This window comes from Lagenorhynchus albirostris, chromosome 10 (genome assembly GCF_949774975.1).
Source record: "Lagenorhynchus albirostris chromosome 10, mLagAlb1.1, whole genome shotgun sequence".
NCBI classification, from domain to species: domain Eukaryota; kingdom Metazoa; phylum Chordata; class Mammalia; order Artiodactyla; family Delphinidae; genus Lagenorhynchus; species Lagenorhynchus albirostris.
The window spans coordinates 2,742,428-2,758,074 of record NC_083104.1 but is presented as its reverse complement, the minus strand read 5'-3'; the positions used below and the strand labels follow the sequence as shown (position 1 = coordinate 2,758,074).

At 53.4% G+C, this 15,647-nt stretch overlaps 1 protein-coding gene across 1 annotated transcript in view; it reads left to right on the top strand.

Moving 5' to 3' along the window:
• The window catches only part of IQSEC1 (IQ motif and Sec7 domain ArfGEF 1), a 332,617-nt gene that overhangs the window by 84,090 nt on the left and 232,880 nt on the right, over positions 1–15,647 (top strand). The window contains exon 2 of the mRNA XM_060161042.1: positions 11,149–11,178. Within this exon, the coding sequence (XP_060017025.1) occupies positions 11,149–11,178 (30 nt within the window). The remainder of the gene's footprint in view (positions 1–11,148; positions 11,179–15,647) is intronic.

The following is a 15,647-nucleotide window of genomic DNA, read 5'->3' as shown; positions in this document are numbered from 1 at the left end:
GGGTACCCAGGGATGCTGAGAGTCACCTGTTCCAGGCAGGAAGGTAAGAAGCCCCACGTGGTTCTGGGCAGGGCCGCAGCCCCTGTGAAGGGCCCCCACGCTCTTATCTAGTGCTGCCTGCTTTGGGGGGGTGTACTAGGGTGGGAAGGGCAGGCGTGTTCCTTTAGTCTGGTGACTGAGACGCCCTTGAGAGTCTGATAAAGCCTGAAGGTAGAGAGGAGATGTCTGGGTGGAAACTCAGTCAGGTCCAAGCACTGGATCTGCAACTGTGACTTCCAGACCTCCTCCAGCCCTGGCAGGTTGGAAGGCAGGGGACGGGGCCCCCAAGGCCAAGAGCGGGGGGCGGCTCTTGTGGGTCACCAGGTGGATGGCTAGGGAGCTCCTCGTGGGCTTCTCCCCTTTCTGCAGCCTGGAACCCCGAGCACTGGCCCAGGAAGAAGCAGGAGGATTTGGTTTTATTTTAAGATGCAGGAGACCTTGAAAAGAGGCGTGTAAGCATTTCGCAGAATTGGTCTCTGTAGATGTCGTTTGCATGACAAGTGTCTAAATCATCAGAAATAGGGAAGAAACTGCAGATGAGGATGAGCAGAGATACCCTGGAAACGGAGGCCTTTCAGTACTTATTTCAAGTTGATGACAGCACCCTTGGGTTTGGGATTGGGGGAGAGGAAGTGGGAAACAGGTCCGTTGGGAGTTGGGGCTGATTCATGCCTTGTGAGGCCTGAATCATAGAACTTATATAGTTTGGCGTGGCGCTTTTTAAGAAAAAGACCCGGGCTTCCCTTGTGGCGCAGTGGTGGCGCCGATGCAGGGGACGCGGGTTCGTGCCCCGGTCCGGGAAGATCCCACATGCCGCGGAGCGGCTGGGCCCGTGAGCCGTGGCCGCTGAGCCTGTTCGTCCGGAGCCTGTGCTCCGCAACGGGAGAGGCCACAGCGGTGAGAGGCCCGCGTACCGCCAAAAAAAAAAAAAAAAAAAAAGAAAAAGACCCCAGAATTACGTGTCAGATATGAGAAGGGGCCAAACAAGTGAGGACCCTGCAGTTTCAGCCTCCATAGCTTCCCGGGAAACCTGCCTCTGGTGGTGAGTCAAACCCAGGGTTTTAGTAAGACAACCTTTGTCTGCGTGTCCACTCTGCCCCTATAGGCTGTGTGACCTTGACCTGGCCACCTCTCCTGTGTGGACCCCCAGAGGGTGCATACTAAGGCCCTGTACTCACATATGAGAAAGACAGTGACGACAGTGTGGACTTCCTCCCCGAGGAGAGATGAGAGGCACGAGGCTGTTTAAAGGCTGTTTAAAGACTCCAAATCGGCCGCTGTACCATATTTAAATGCTGTTTTGACTCACGCTCCCATTAAGCTACTTAACAGTCACCTAATGCATCTCGTATTTTTATTGTTTTGCATCTCATGCGAAGATACCAGCAATGTCCCGTGGGACTGGAGCGGCCCTCCTCTCTGTCGGCTGCAGTCCCCCCACCATGACCCCCGCTGCCCTGGCCCGGACTGTGTGCGTGCCGTGCCCATGTGCGTGTGGGTGACGTGTGTGTGTGGGGACGTGGCTGTGGACACTCGTGGGCTTTCTCTTTTGGAGCCTCTTGCCTCCTTAGTTTGTGCTGAACGCACCCGCGCGCGCGCGCGCGCGCACGCACGCACGCACGCACGCACGCACACACACACACACACACACACACATGCCTCAGTGCCCAAGCTGGTGCCTTTCTGTGATGGCTTTGGTCCTAGCTCTGGGGTGGCCCACCCCCATCCAGCTCAAGTCAGCTTCAGGTCCAGCTTGACCTAGGGGCTCAAATTATGACCTCAGGAGTTACCTTAGCCCTGCTTTCCATGTTGGCCTCGCTCTCCGGGCAGTGAGCTGCATGTAGTGGCCCTGGCAGCCCCCGCAGAGGGCAGAGAGCTTCTCATCCACAATAGTTCTGTTGTAAGTCCTGGCATGGGTTTGCTGGGCCCAGGTCACATGTTCACCCTCAAACAGGTGACTGAAACGAAGGCGATGAAATCTGTTGACTGGCCAGAACTAGGTTATATACTCACCTTTTGATTCTGGTATTATAGAGGGTTAACTTCCCCTAAGCCACGTGGACTAGGAAAGGCTGGGTAGGTAGCTGAGGGTCTTCAAAATAAAAAAGAGGTACTATTGGCATAAGATGAGGAGAGACAGGGCAGGCAGGAAAGGTAGTCACAGATGTCCCCTACCCCACCCAGGGTGGTGCAGCATCCTGGGTCTGAGGGGATACGTTCACCCCACACCGAGTGGAGAACCCAACTCAGAACCCCTAAGAACCATCAGGGGTCATGGAGTCTGGAGTTGAGAGCCAAACGGAGACACGGCCTGAGGCAAGCAGAGTGGGAACAAGCAGAGGCTTTGCTGTTGGGGCTGCTGCCTTGGAGGCTGAGGCACAGGTGCCCAGGGGCTGTGTCAATATGGAGCCCAGGTACTGACAGGAGAGAGCAGGCAGGCGGAGGGCCTCTGGGGGGACTCTCCGGGGAACTTGTTAGAAATGCAGCATCTCAGGCCCTACTCCCGACCTCCTGTATCACAGTCTGAATTTTAATCAGATCTTCAGGTGATCCATGTGCACCGCTGCTCTAAAGACTCATCTCTTGTCTCTTAGCCCTCACATTCAAGGGTGGTGGCGCTTAGGTCTTCCGGGGTGCAGTGAGGCCCTGTGTATGAAGGATCCTTAACCATATTCATGCTCTATGATGGAGCCAGTATTTCTACTTCTGGGACGTTACTGAACAACATCACCAGAGTCAGGGACAAAGCATGCTATGCACAAAGGCTGTAAGAAACTATTGTGAACAATTCTATGTCAATAAGTGAGACCACCTAGAAGAGATGGATAAATTCCTAGAAACATGCAACCTACCAAAATGGAATGAAGAAGAAATAGAAAGCTTGAACAGACCAATAATAAATATGGAGATTGAAAGAGCTGAATTACCAGGACCAGAAAAAAAGAAAAACCAACAAAGAAAAACCCAGGACCAGATGTCTTCACAGGGGAAATCTACCAAACATTTAAATAAGAATTAATACCGATCCTTAAACTCTTCCAAAAACTAGAAGAAGGAACACTTCTGAACAAATTTCATGAGCCAGCATTATTCTGACACCAAAGCTGGACAAAAAATTAGAAATAGAGCTACCATATGATCCAGCAATCCCATTTCTGAGTATGTACACAAAGGAATTGAAATCAGATCTCAAGGAGATATCTGCCCCCCTCTTCATTGCATCATTGTTCACAATAGCCAAGACACGGAAGCAACCTAAATGTGCATTGACTGATGAATGGATAAAGAAAGTATGATACATACATGCAACGGACGATTATTCCGCCTTAAAAAAAGGGAATCCTGTCATGTCACAACATGGATAAACCTGGAGGATGTGATGCTCAGTGAAATGTCAGAAGGACAAATTCTACATAATGCCACTTATATGAGGAATCTAAAATAGTCAAACTCGTAGAAGAGAGTAGAGCGGTGGCTGCCAGCGGCTGGGGAGAGGGAAATGGACAGGTGATGGTCAAAGGGTACAAAGTTTCAGTCATGCAACATGAGTAAGTTCTAGAGATTTGCATGGCAGAGTCTGCAGAGATAATAATGCCTTATTAAATGCTTGGAACTTGGCTAAGAGGATAGATCTTCTGTTAAGTGTTCTTATCACAAAAAAACAGTAAATAAAGGGGGTGGAGGAAACTTCTGGAGGTGATGGATGTGTTTATGGCATTGATTGTGGTGATGGTTTCACAGACATATACTTATCTCCAAAGTCATCTAAATACATACAGCTTTTGCTGTGTCAATTATACCTCAATACAGTAATTTAAAAATAAATAAATAAAAAAGGGTGGATGGAGAGGAACCTGATTTGCTCTAGGGAGCTGAAGGCCTCGTGGACAAGGCCCCTGGGATGTGATAATCCACATTAAGTGAGCAGAGCTGGCATAAATAGAATGATATAAACTGCATCATGTTGACTATATAAAAATAATAACAAAAAGACAAAGCCTGGAGATAAACATGCAAAAATATTACAGTATCTCCAGGTGCTGGATTACAGATTATTATTTTTTTTTGATGTTTGGATTGTATTTGTTTCTTTTTTCTGGAATTTTTGAATTTTATTTTATTTATTTTTTATACCACAGGTTCTTATTATTTATCTATTTTATACATATTAGTGTGTACATGTCAATCCCAATCTCCTAATTCATCCCACCACCGCCCCTGCACCACTTTCCCCCCTTACGTTTGCCCATACGTTTGTTCTCTACACCTGTGTCTCTATTTCTGCCCTGCAAAGCAGTTCATCTGTACCATTTTTCTAGGTTCCACATATACGCGTTAATATACGATATTTGTTTTTCTCTTTCTGACTTACTTCACTCTGTATGACAGTCTCTAGATCCATCCACGTCTCTACAAATGACCCAATTTCGTTCCTTTTTATGGCTGAGTAATATTCCATTGTATATATGTACCGCATCTTCTTTATCCATTCGTCTGTCGATGGGCATTTAGGTTGCTCCTGGCTATTGTAAACAGTGCTGCAGTGAACATTGGGGTGCATGTGTCTTTTTGAATTATGGTTTTCTCTGGGTATATGCCCAGCAGTGGGATTTCTGGGTCATATGGTAATTCTATTTTTAGATTTTTTTTTTTTTTTTTTTTTTTTTGTGGTATGTGGGCCTCTTACTGTTGTGGCCTCTCCCGTTGCAGAGCACAGGCTCCGGACGTGCAGGCTTAGCGGCCATGGCTCACGGGCCCAGCCGCTCCGCGGCATGTGGGATCTTCTCAGACCGGGACACAAACCCGTCTCCCCTGCATTGGCAGGCGGACTCTCAACCAATGCGCCACCAGGGAAGCCCTAACATTTTTTTTCTCTCTTTTTCTTGATGAGTCTGGCTAAAGGTTTATCAATTTTGTTTATCTTCTCAAAGAACCAGCTTTTAGTTTTATTGATCTTTGCTATTGTTTTCTTTGTTTCTATTTCATTTCTTTCTGCTCTGATCTTTATGATTTCTTTCCTTCTGCTAACTCTGGGGTTTTTCTTTGTTCTTCCTTCTCTAGTTCCTTTAGGTGTAAGGGTAGATTGTTTATTTGAGATTTTTCTTGTTTCTTGAGGTAGGCTTGTATTGCTATAAACTCCCCTCTTAGAAGTGCTTTTGCTGCATCCCATAGGTTTTGGATTGTCGTGGTTTCATTGTAATTTGTTTCTAGGTAGATTTTGATCTCCTCTTTGATTTCTTCAGTGATCTCTTGGTTATTTAGTAACGTATTGTTTAATCTCCGTGTGTTTGTGTGTTTTACGTTTCTCTCCCCCCTGTAATTGATTTCTAATCTTATAGCGTTGTGGTCGGAAAAGATGCTTGATATGATTTCAATTTTCTTAAATTTACCGAGGCTTGATTTGTGACCCAAGATGTGATCTATCCTGGAGAATGTTCTCTGTGCACTTGAGAAGAAAGTGTAATCTGCTGTTTTTGGATGGAATGTCCTATAAATATCAATTAAATCTATCTGGTCTATTGTGTCATTTAAAGCTTGTGTTTCCTTATTAATTTTCTGTTTGGATGATCTGTCCATTGGTGTAAGTAAGGTGTTAAAGTCCCCCACTATTATTGCGTTACTGTCGATTTCCTCTTTTATAGCTGTTAGCAGTTGCCCTATGTATTGAGGTGCTCCTATATTGGGTGCATATATATTTATAATTGTTATGTCTTCTTCTTGGATTGATCCCTTGATCATTATGTAGTGTCCTTCCTTGTCTCTTGTAACTTTCTTTATTTTAAAGTCTATTTTATCTGATATAAGTATTGCTACTCCAGCTTTGTTTTGATTTCTATTTGCACGGAATATCTTTTTCCATCCCCTCACTTTCAGTCTGTATGTGTCCCTTGGTCTGAAGTGGGTCTCTTGTAGACAGCATATATATGGGTCTTGTTTTTGTATCCATTCAGTGAGCCTGTATCTTTTGGTTGGAGCATTTAATCCATTCACATTTAAGGTGATTATCGATATGTATGTTCCTGTTACCATTTTCTTAATTGTTATGTGTTTGTTTTTGTAGGTCCTTTTCTTCTCTTGTGTTTCCCACTTAGAGAAGTTCCTTTAGCATTTGTTGTAGAGCTGGTTTGGTGGTGCTGAATTCTCTTAGCTTTTGCTTGTCTGTAAAGCTTTTAATTTCTCCATCGAATCTGAATGATATCCTTGCCGGGTAGAGTAATCTTGGTTGTAGGTTCTTCCCTTTCATCACTTTAAATATATTGTGCCACTCCCTTCTGGTTTGTAGAGTTTCTGCTGAGAAATCAGCTGTTAACCTTATGGGAGTTCCCTTGTATGTTATTTTCCCGCGTTGCCTTCAATAATTTTTCTTTGTCTTTAATTTTTGCCAATTTGATTACTATGTGTCTCAGTGTGTTTCAGTACCTCCAGGTGGTGGATTACAGATGATTTTTACTTGTTTATCTTAAACGTTTCTGTATTTCTTCCACACAAGAAAAACAATAGAGGTGATTTCAGAATCTGAATTTGTATCAGTCACAGTGATTAGTTGTAGACGACAGAATCCACTCTTTCTGATTTGAGCAGGAGAGGACTTATTCCTGGGTGTTAGGACTGAGATTCCAGGACTACCAGGGGACCAAGATTGGATGCCCCATAGCCAGGGACAACACAGCCTGGACAATCGCCTACCCCCACCTGACCCTGTTGCCATGGAAACCCCACTCTCTGTAATGCTCAGGCCCAGACCCCTCTGTTCCTTGCCAGCCAGGAGCCCCATCCCTCCACCACCCTGTGGTGTTTGCTTCCACCTTTTAAATCTTACATAGACATCTGTCCAGAGGAACTCAGGTCACCTGCCGAACTCTAGATGCAGGGGTGTCTGAGAAATGTAGATTTCAGTTTTCCAGAGGCTAACTTATGCAAGCCATGGAAGGAGGGGTTGGCACACATGTTGAATGAGTCAGTCTGCAGGGTCCACCACAGAAGTGAACCAAGAGGATGAAATGATCACTTGTACCCTTGACATTGTGAAGTCCACATGGCGGCTCAGTTATCCATGGTGTTATCATAAGGACGGCAGGGCTCTCTCTTAGGCCACGGAGCACTGGCTGCAGAGCCCCTCACCCCAGCCTCTCACTTCCAACCGCCAGCACCTCTGTGCCTGGGGTCTTCTCTTGAGGCTGGAGACCCCTTGGCCTCCTGTGTGGCAGGCTGGAGTGTGGAGACTTACTGTCCCCTAGGAGCAGACTCAGCTAGGACTGCAGCAACTTACCCCTTGGGTGGGAACTCTGCACTGGCCCCCAGGGCTCCCTGGTGGATCAATTCTTGTTGCCTGCAGTGGAGGCTCCCACAGTGGGGGGCAGCTTGATAACAGCCGTAATTAGGCAACTTCTCTTTGTCTTCTCACTTCCCTTGCCTTCACCTCCCAAGTAAACTCCTTGTGCCAGAATCCTTATCTCCAGGTGTGTCTAGAGCATCCCAAGCTAAGGCATCTCTGACCTGAGCATCACACATGTAAAGCCTCATCCTGGCCCTGGATGACCCACTGGGGACAGTCCCCTGAGGTTGGGTTAAGAGGTATGAGACTGCTTCTGTGACCTCACCTCCATTCCTGCCAGTTTAGGAAGTCATCCCGTTCCTGGTTCCCATTCATGGGCAGGAAACCAGAGGGCTCTGGGGTGCTCGCTGCCTGCTGCCCCGTCCACGCTAGTGCCACGTCTACGCGCACACAGGCCTCGTGTGCCCACCCCCACTGCGTTCTTCGTTGCTCCTTCTGTCCTAGGACTGACAGCGATATGCCCTGGAGTTCTAAGGGTCCTCTGAATGTGCTGTCCTTGGTGTAAATGTGACTCTGCTGTGTGTGGCTTTTAGTGTGTGAGGTTTGGGCCAACGCCATCATGGGTTCACACAGCAGCCTTTGCCATGGAGCCTGCTGGGTGCCAGGCCCTTGCTGGGCTCCGGGCGTGGGATGCATCGTCTCCTGTGGAAGCCACCCTTCCCTCTGCATGAGACACGGGGCTTCAGGCAGCTTTACTGACCTGCTCCTCCGGGCATCAGCCTACCTCACCCGTCCGTGCCGGCTTTTGCCAGGGCTTCCTGAGAACGGCTTTGGAGACTCTCCAGCTGACAGAGGGCTGCTTTGACCTTGTCTCGGCCCCTGGGGGAGAGGGCACAAGGTCTGTTCCTGTCTTCATCACCTGCCAGTGTGGAGGCAGTGTGGCCGTGATGGTGGGCGCTGATGCCCACCTGGAGGGAGTCCAGGGTCCTTCTGGACAGGGGTTTACACTCAGGCAGCTGGGAACTACCTGCTGTCTCATTGCCGCTGGTGAGAGCAAGGGGCGGGCTGGGTGCTGCCAGGGGAGCCCAGGCTCATCCGCCTGTGACAGTGGGCCTGGGTGCTTGAGTGGCAAACTGGGGGCTCTGTCCCCCTCTGTGCGGCTCCCACTGCTCTTATCTCTCAGGAAATTCCAAGGGTTTTGGAAGCTTTGAGCAGGAAACTGTGGATGAAGACCAGTTGCATGTGAGAAATATATTTTTGTAATAGGGGTTTGGGCAGGCGCGTGACCCATAGCACTCGGTCGTTACTGAGCAACCAAAACCATTACCGCGAGACCCTGAGAGCGGGAAGGTTACCGCGAGACCCTGAGAGCGGGAAGGTTACCGCGAGACCCTGAGAGCGGGAAGGTTACCGCGAGACCCTGAGAGCGGGAAGGTTACCGCGAGACCCTTAGCTCCGCGGTTAGAGGCCACCCTCCGCCACCGGCGGTCCTCGCGGCGGAGAGCGCAGTAAGAGGCGGATCACGGCCTTCTCCCTGGGGCTCTCCAGGCCCTCCCGCCTCGGGCCGGCGGGTGAGCTGGGCGTCCCGGGGGACAGGTTGCGTCCCGCAGGGCCCTCGCCACGGCTGCCCACGGGCCGGGCCCAGGCCTTGAGGTGGCGATGAACCTCTCCCCATCCCCGCCCGCGGAACCTAGTGGCGGCAGCAGTCTGCATGGGTTGCGGTCCGTGGGACCTGGCACACGCTCCCCCCGCCTCCCGTTTGCGTGGCCTGAGGAGCCTGCGGGCCGGCTGGGTCCTGGGCTCCCGGCTCCCTCGGCGATGACAGCTGGGCAGGGTCTGGGGACCTGGCCCTGAGGGCGCTGCCAGCTGAGATCTGCCTCTTCAGCCGGGCCTGGGCACTGGCGGGAGGACCCAGACGGATGCTCCCAGGCACGGTACCCAGCCCCCGCAGGGACCCCCTCCTCTTAGCCAGGCCTGGACCTCGGAGGGCGAAAGTCGAGCCTGGGGACCTTGCCCTTTCTTGTCAGAACAGAGAATAACATTTGTTTTGGTGGAGGGTTACAGGAACGTCGTTCCCTGCCCAGGTCCCGACCTCAAGAACAAAGGATCTGACACCGAGAAGTTCTCAACAATTAGCCACGCCCCTCGCTCACCTTTGGGGTTTTTAAGGCATGAGCCACCTGTCTCCTTGCACAGCCCTGCAATAAACCTTTCTCTGCTCCACACGCCGACATTTTCCTATTGTTTGGATTCACTGTGCGTCGGGCACATGGACTTGCATTTGGTAACACTTTGGTCATCTGAAAGACCAAATATGTAAATACACATTTCTTATAAATGACAGTATTCCTGGGTAACCAGTCCCTGATCAGGAGTCACACACCTGCAAACCCGTGTCCCCTTCCGTCACCAGCCCTGTCACCTCTGCCCAGACTTTGAACACGGCAGAATGTGGTTTGCTGACCACTGAGGTTGCGTCGGGAGGTCAGCCTGGCAGGAAGAGGGTGGAGTTTGCATAGCTGGGTTCAAAATGCACCTGGGCACTGGCCGGTCATGTGACTGTGGCACTTAGCCTCCAGGACCCTCAGTCCCTCATGTGCTCAGCGGGGACCGTGCTGGACCTGCCAGGTTGCTGTGGAAATCACAGATTATATGCATCAGGGCCCAGCCCAGCGCTCGGCACACAGTGAGGCCCGAATAAGGAGCGTGTCTCATCGTCGTCATCATTGGCGGCACCCGAGGCTTGACGGGATGTGGCCTGTGGCTGTGACACAGACACCTGAGCATGACGATGAGACACGCTCCATGGCCTGTGGCGTTGTGTGGCTACAGCGAGAGCCGTGTACATGGCGTTTGGGGCAGCCAGCAGCCGCCGGCATCCCGGAGACACGGTCCTGCACCGGCCTGTCAGTCAGCGTGAAAGGCAACCGGGATGACATCTTCTCCGACGCAGCAGACAGGGGGAAGGGGCACAGGGTGGTCTTCTGAGGTCAGCCAGCCTGGCTCAGTGGGAGAAGCCACCCCCTGGCTTCCGTGCTGAGGGGGCCGTGCAGCCAGTCTTCAGGATGACTGGAAAGGCAACTTGCTGAAAGAAAAGTCATCTGACTTTGGGTTACGTGTGTTTTTATTTCTCAGGCTCTCTGGCAGTGAAATCCAGTTTGGGATGTTCAGGGATTAGAGTCCCAAATGTGCTTACTCGCAGCCCTTAGCTTGTTCAGGCCCAGGAAGCCCGCCAGCCTCTTTTGCCCTGAGCTGTTTAATCCCAAAGTCCCTTTCCCTCGGCTTATAGAGCAGAAGTCATCGCTGTTGATGGATTCCGCGTGTTTCTCGGTCTATGTGAAAGTTCAGGTGCGCGTGATACGATCTTATTGTCTGGTTTCTTGACATTGAGCCTTGTCTCCTTTGTAAAGCAGTGGAATTGATTTCTGGGCACTTGAAAATAGAGCTGGGAGCGGGGAGACACGCTGCAAATACCAAGCAGGGGCAGCAGCAAGGCCAGCGCAGCGCCCACGCGCATTCGTTCATTCACTGGTCTGGGTGCTGCCTTGCAGAGCCTGGACACAGAGTTCTGGAACCGTAGCTTCCCCTGCAACTCTGGGGTTGCTTCCCAACTCCTGTAAAAACAATTTCGTTCGAAGTGATGGGCATGAGGGGGGTGGGAGAGGAGCCCTGAAGCTCCTAGAGGTGGCCCTGGGGCTGGGTGGGGGCAGCTTGCTGAGGCTGGAGAAGGGATCCTGGGCAGCGGGGCTCAGGGGCCCCACGTCTAACATCCTCGCCTGGGTCCCCGGCAGCGGAGGGTCTGCATTCTAAGCGTGTGTTCTCTCTCGTTGCAGGTCGGAAGGAGAAAGCTCCCGCAGCGTCAGGTACGTGTGTCGTCAGCCTCCGTCTGTGCCTCTGTCCTGGGAGTGGGCGGCGTCGGTGAAACCATGTGCTTCGCTTTCTCTCTGACGGGGTCTGGCCAGGTCAGAGCCCTGCCCGCCGCCTGGGCACCTTGGCCGTGCTGTGCTGGCTTGGGGTCCTGGAGCTAGAGCGCCCGTTTACTGCGTCGGCTTTCCTGGTCCTTGAGTGACCTTCACGGAGTCACCCCGCCTGGTGGTGGTTCCTTCCCATCGGGGCTGATGGTGACCGGGTTTGCCTGGGCTGTGACCCACGTAGGGCCAGAATCGTCTCAGCTCAGACAGCCCCTGAGGCCAGGCTGGGCAGGTGGGGCAAGTCTTTGGGGAGTTTGGTGGAGGCGCGGGCTCTCAGCCTGGACTGCAGTGTCTCTCCAGGGTGCGTGGAGCAGACTGATGGTACTTTCTCGGGGCCTGCGGTGGAGACCCCTCTGCCTCCCCACCCCTACCAGCTGGGGGCTCTCAGTGGACCACGCGGAGGGTGTTAATGCCTCAGCCCAGGGGCTGGTGCAGCAGGTCTCAAGGCTTGAGCTGGGGCCGAGAAAGCCAGGGGGGATGGGAGACAATGGGTGGTAGAGAGAGTGGGGGCAGGAAGGAGAGACAAGGAGGCAATTAGAGAGCCACAGGGGCCCCGGGGCCCACTGGCTGCAGACGGGATGGTAGGTACCTTCCCGTGACCCCCTGGGGAGAGGAGATGCTCATCCGGGGCTGGCGCTGGGAGTGTCAGGCAGGGTGGGGTCTTCTGGGCAGCCTGCGGAGCCAGAGGCAGAGGTGAAGGTGGCTGCATCGCGGGGAGGCTCCCTGGAGTCAGTACCCGATGCACTCGGCTGTGGCTTAGCCCAGGAGACACGGGCGGGGCCGGTAGAGGGCCTGGGGCTGGTGACCCCAAGCCATGCAGGGTCCCAGCCGGAAGCAGAGGCACACACACTCAAGGGGACCGAACGGAGTGTCACAAGGATGAGGGCCTGAAGGGGCTGGGGGAGACGCTCTGAGGGACAGAGGGTGTCCAGGAGATGCAGGAGGAGGCCCGGCCGGGCATTCAGGGACATCCCAGTGATGCAGCTGGGAGAGAGGAGTGTGCTGTCGGCTGCCGGCGGGGAAGAGGCCCAGGGCTGCTGTCCGTGAACAGAGCCAGGTGCAGGAGAGCGTGGGCCTCACGTTACGTCCTGGGGCAAGGGCAGGAGACACAGGCAGCCACAGAATGTTCTCTCAGGAGGTGGGGGGCAGGGCAGGCAGGGACAGGGTGGCCGCGAGCCTCCCCTGGGTCCCTGTGCTGTTGTTGGGCTGTGAACCGTACCCGTGTATGACCTCTTATTAAAAATCAAGAGCCGTCCGAGCTGAGGGCGGGTTGCTGAGCAGTGAGCGTCCCGGCACTGGGGGTGTGCAATGACACTGGAAGGGGATTGGCTCGCGGATGGGGGGGGTCCCGTCCCCCGCCCCGTTGGGATCTGAGAACCCCCCTCTCTGGCTGACACACTCACCCAGAAGGTGCTGCGGCTGAGATGGGGCCCTGCACTGAGGTCTCCTGAGACCTGTGGGTCCAGCCGGGCTCCCCACGAGCAGCGGTGGGAGGTGTGTGTAGGATGAGCGAACCTCGAGGTGGCCAGCGAATGGCCCTGAAGAGCTTGGGCGCCCAGCCAGTCCCCCACCTCCAGCCTCAGCATCTCGTGGTGGTGGTGGAGGGGTGTCGGGAAGGTGGTTCTCTGAAGGCACTGACGCTGGAGCTGGGCCCAGGGAGGAGGGTTCTCCCCTCGGGGGAGGGGGGAGGACGTGTGCAGGGACCCGGAGCTGCATCTCTTGGCTGCCTGGCGGAAACAGGAACGGCCTCGGGATGCGGGTGGCGGAGTGCAGCGTGAACATACGCTCCCAGCTCCAGCCAGACGGTTCTCGGCAGGACGCCGGGCACTCAGGCGCCAGGCAAGGAAGAAAACCGATGGGGGCGCGGGCAGAGAAGGCTGTGTTTCAGCTCTTCTAGGGCTGAGGACCCCATCCCGATGGCTCCAGCCCGCTTGGCTGTGTGCACTCCTGGGTTGTGGGTGGAAACTGTCAGGACTTGAAGGTGCCGTGTTCAGGTCTGGACTGCGTCTCCATCCTGCGTTTCAGCTCCGGGGCCGTGGACGCCGGCATCAGGCCTTGGCCACATGTCACACCCTTTGCTCGCCGGTGTGGGCACAGCACACACGCGAGCACGCACGCACGCACACACAGCCCTCCCTTTGCTCAGGACCAGGAGCTGCCAGGCTGCTCAGATATGACCCCTGATGGGTCCCAGTCCTCTCCCCATGCTCAGGTCGCTGCCTCCCAGCACAGCTGCAAAATTGGGTTTCCAGGGAAGAGTGTCGTGGGGTCTCTTCTGTCAGTGAGCCCAGACCCCGCCGGGTGGCCTCTCCGTAGCCCCTCGGCCCTCAGGGCCGCCAGAGGGAGTGCTCTGAAGCAGGGACCCTCTGCTTCTCCTCCACGATCCCCGTTGCCCCTCGGCCAGCACCTCCCACCTGTGCAGTCTGGTTTTCCACTAAGTCCCCCTCGACCTCCTGCTTGCTCCCACGCGGCGGTGCTCCTCGCCTTCTGAATGCGTCCAGTGACTCCCTGCCTGCCTTCCGGCTTGTGCGTGTGACTCAGGCCGTTTCCTCTGCCCCCTCCACGGGGCAAACCTGTGCCTTTCTCGGAATTCCCCCAAGCTGCTGCCTCCCTGAAACTTTGAAGGAGGCAGCAGCTTGGGGGGATTGAGGGGGGCATGGATGAAGTGCTGTCCTCCCCTCCAGCCCTTGATGCTGAAAACCTGGCCTCTGTGCACCGGTGCCGAATCGAATCTCAGAGACAGTTTGGGGTGAAGTAGAAAAGAAGAGCTTTATTGCTTTGCCAGGCAAAGGGGGACACAGCAGACTCCTGCCCTTGAAAACTGTGTTGTCTCCTCCCAGGAGGATTTGGTGAGGAGGTTTCTAGCCATGGTTCAAGGGTGGGGTTGCTGGTAAGGATTACAGTGTGTGCGGGACCTGTAGTCCTTTAATCTGGTCTCCGTGGTCTCTTGATGAGCTTCTCTCGTTCCTTTAATCTGACCTCAGGTGGTCTTCTCTGGAATGAAGAATGCTGACGTCTTCCATCTGTAGGGGTTTTAGTTCTGTAAAGAGCTCAAAGATGTTGTTGTGTGTATCTCTTGGGGGGGAACCAGGACCCCGCCCCAAGGCTGCACTGTTGTTTCTTGGCGTCTCTGCATCCCCTCCGTGCCCTGATTGGCAGCTGTTTGAACTGCCCTTTGGAACTCAGGGAAGGTCGTAGAGGCTGAACAGAGAGGCTCCTTGCCCAGGAGGAGCCCCGCAGGGTCCTGCTCGGTTTCATCCTTGCCTTCTGTAGCTGCTGTGCTTGCTTTTGATATCCAAGTTCATGCTGCTTTTGCGTCCTAGTGATGTGAGCCCCTGTCTTACTTCCCCAGGCAGAGTAATGGACCCCGGATGTGGCCCTGGGTCATTTCCAGGTAGGCCAGCACCTTCCAGGCACACGGCAGGCCGCAAGGGCCTTAGTGGAATGAATTTACCTGGTATCACTAGGTATCCCTGGAGCCCCAGCGTGATATCTTGCATATAGAACATGGACAAGCTAATGTTTGTTTTATTGGATTCAGAACCCATAAATGTTTTCAGGCCATGAACTTGGAGGAAAAGAGAAAAGTGGACCATTCACCTTGGTCAGTGGAGAATCCTTCACATCCCTATGTCCACAACAAACCCTCACTAAAAATAGTGGGCAGAAGGGGCCACCTTTTGGGGTTTTTTTTGTTGTTTTTGCGGTACGCGGGCCTCTCGCCGCTGTGGCCTCTCCCGCTGCGGAGCACAGGCTCCGGACGCGCAGGCTCAGCGGCCATGGCTCACGAGCCCAGCCGCTCCGCGGCACGCGGGATCCTCCTGGACCAGGGCACGAACCCGTGTCCCCTGCATCGGCAGGCGCACTCTCAACCACTGCGCCACCAGGGAAGCCCAAGGAGCCACCTTTGACGTCTGGGTTTCGTTAGGCTGGCAAAGTGAGGTATTGATGGACAGACGCCCTGAGCGGATTCTTGGCTGAATGTTAAGGAACTGAACCCTGGGAGACCCCCTGTTGCTCACAGCCTCCCCAGGGCCCCTTCATGGGGAGGTTATTTCTCTTTAGACTCCAGTGATCTGAGGCATTATCTTTCTGCTTGGCTGTCTCAGCCTCCCCGAGCAGTAGGAAACTGCTTGTCCAGGAGAAGGCTGTTTGAGAATTCGCGTGCACTTCTTTGCCCCGAGGCGAAACATTTGCAAGATCAGATGGATTCATTTTCCACAAATGAAATGACTCATTTTTGACCATTTTGCAAACGTAGGACTTTGCTCCTTGTGCCCGGGGAGCACGTGTCTGCTTTTCACTCCATTCCAGGGGAAGCTTATGAGGCCCAGACTTTGAATCTTTTAATGATTTATTTA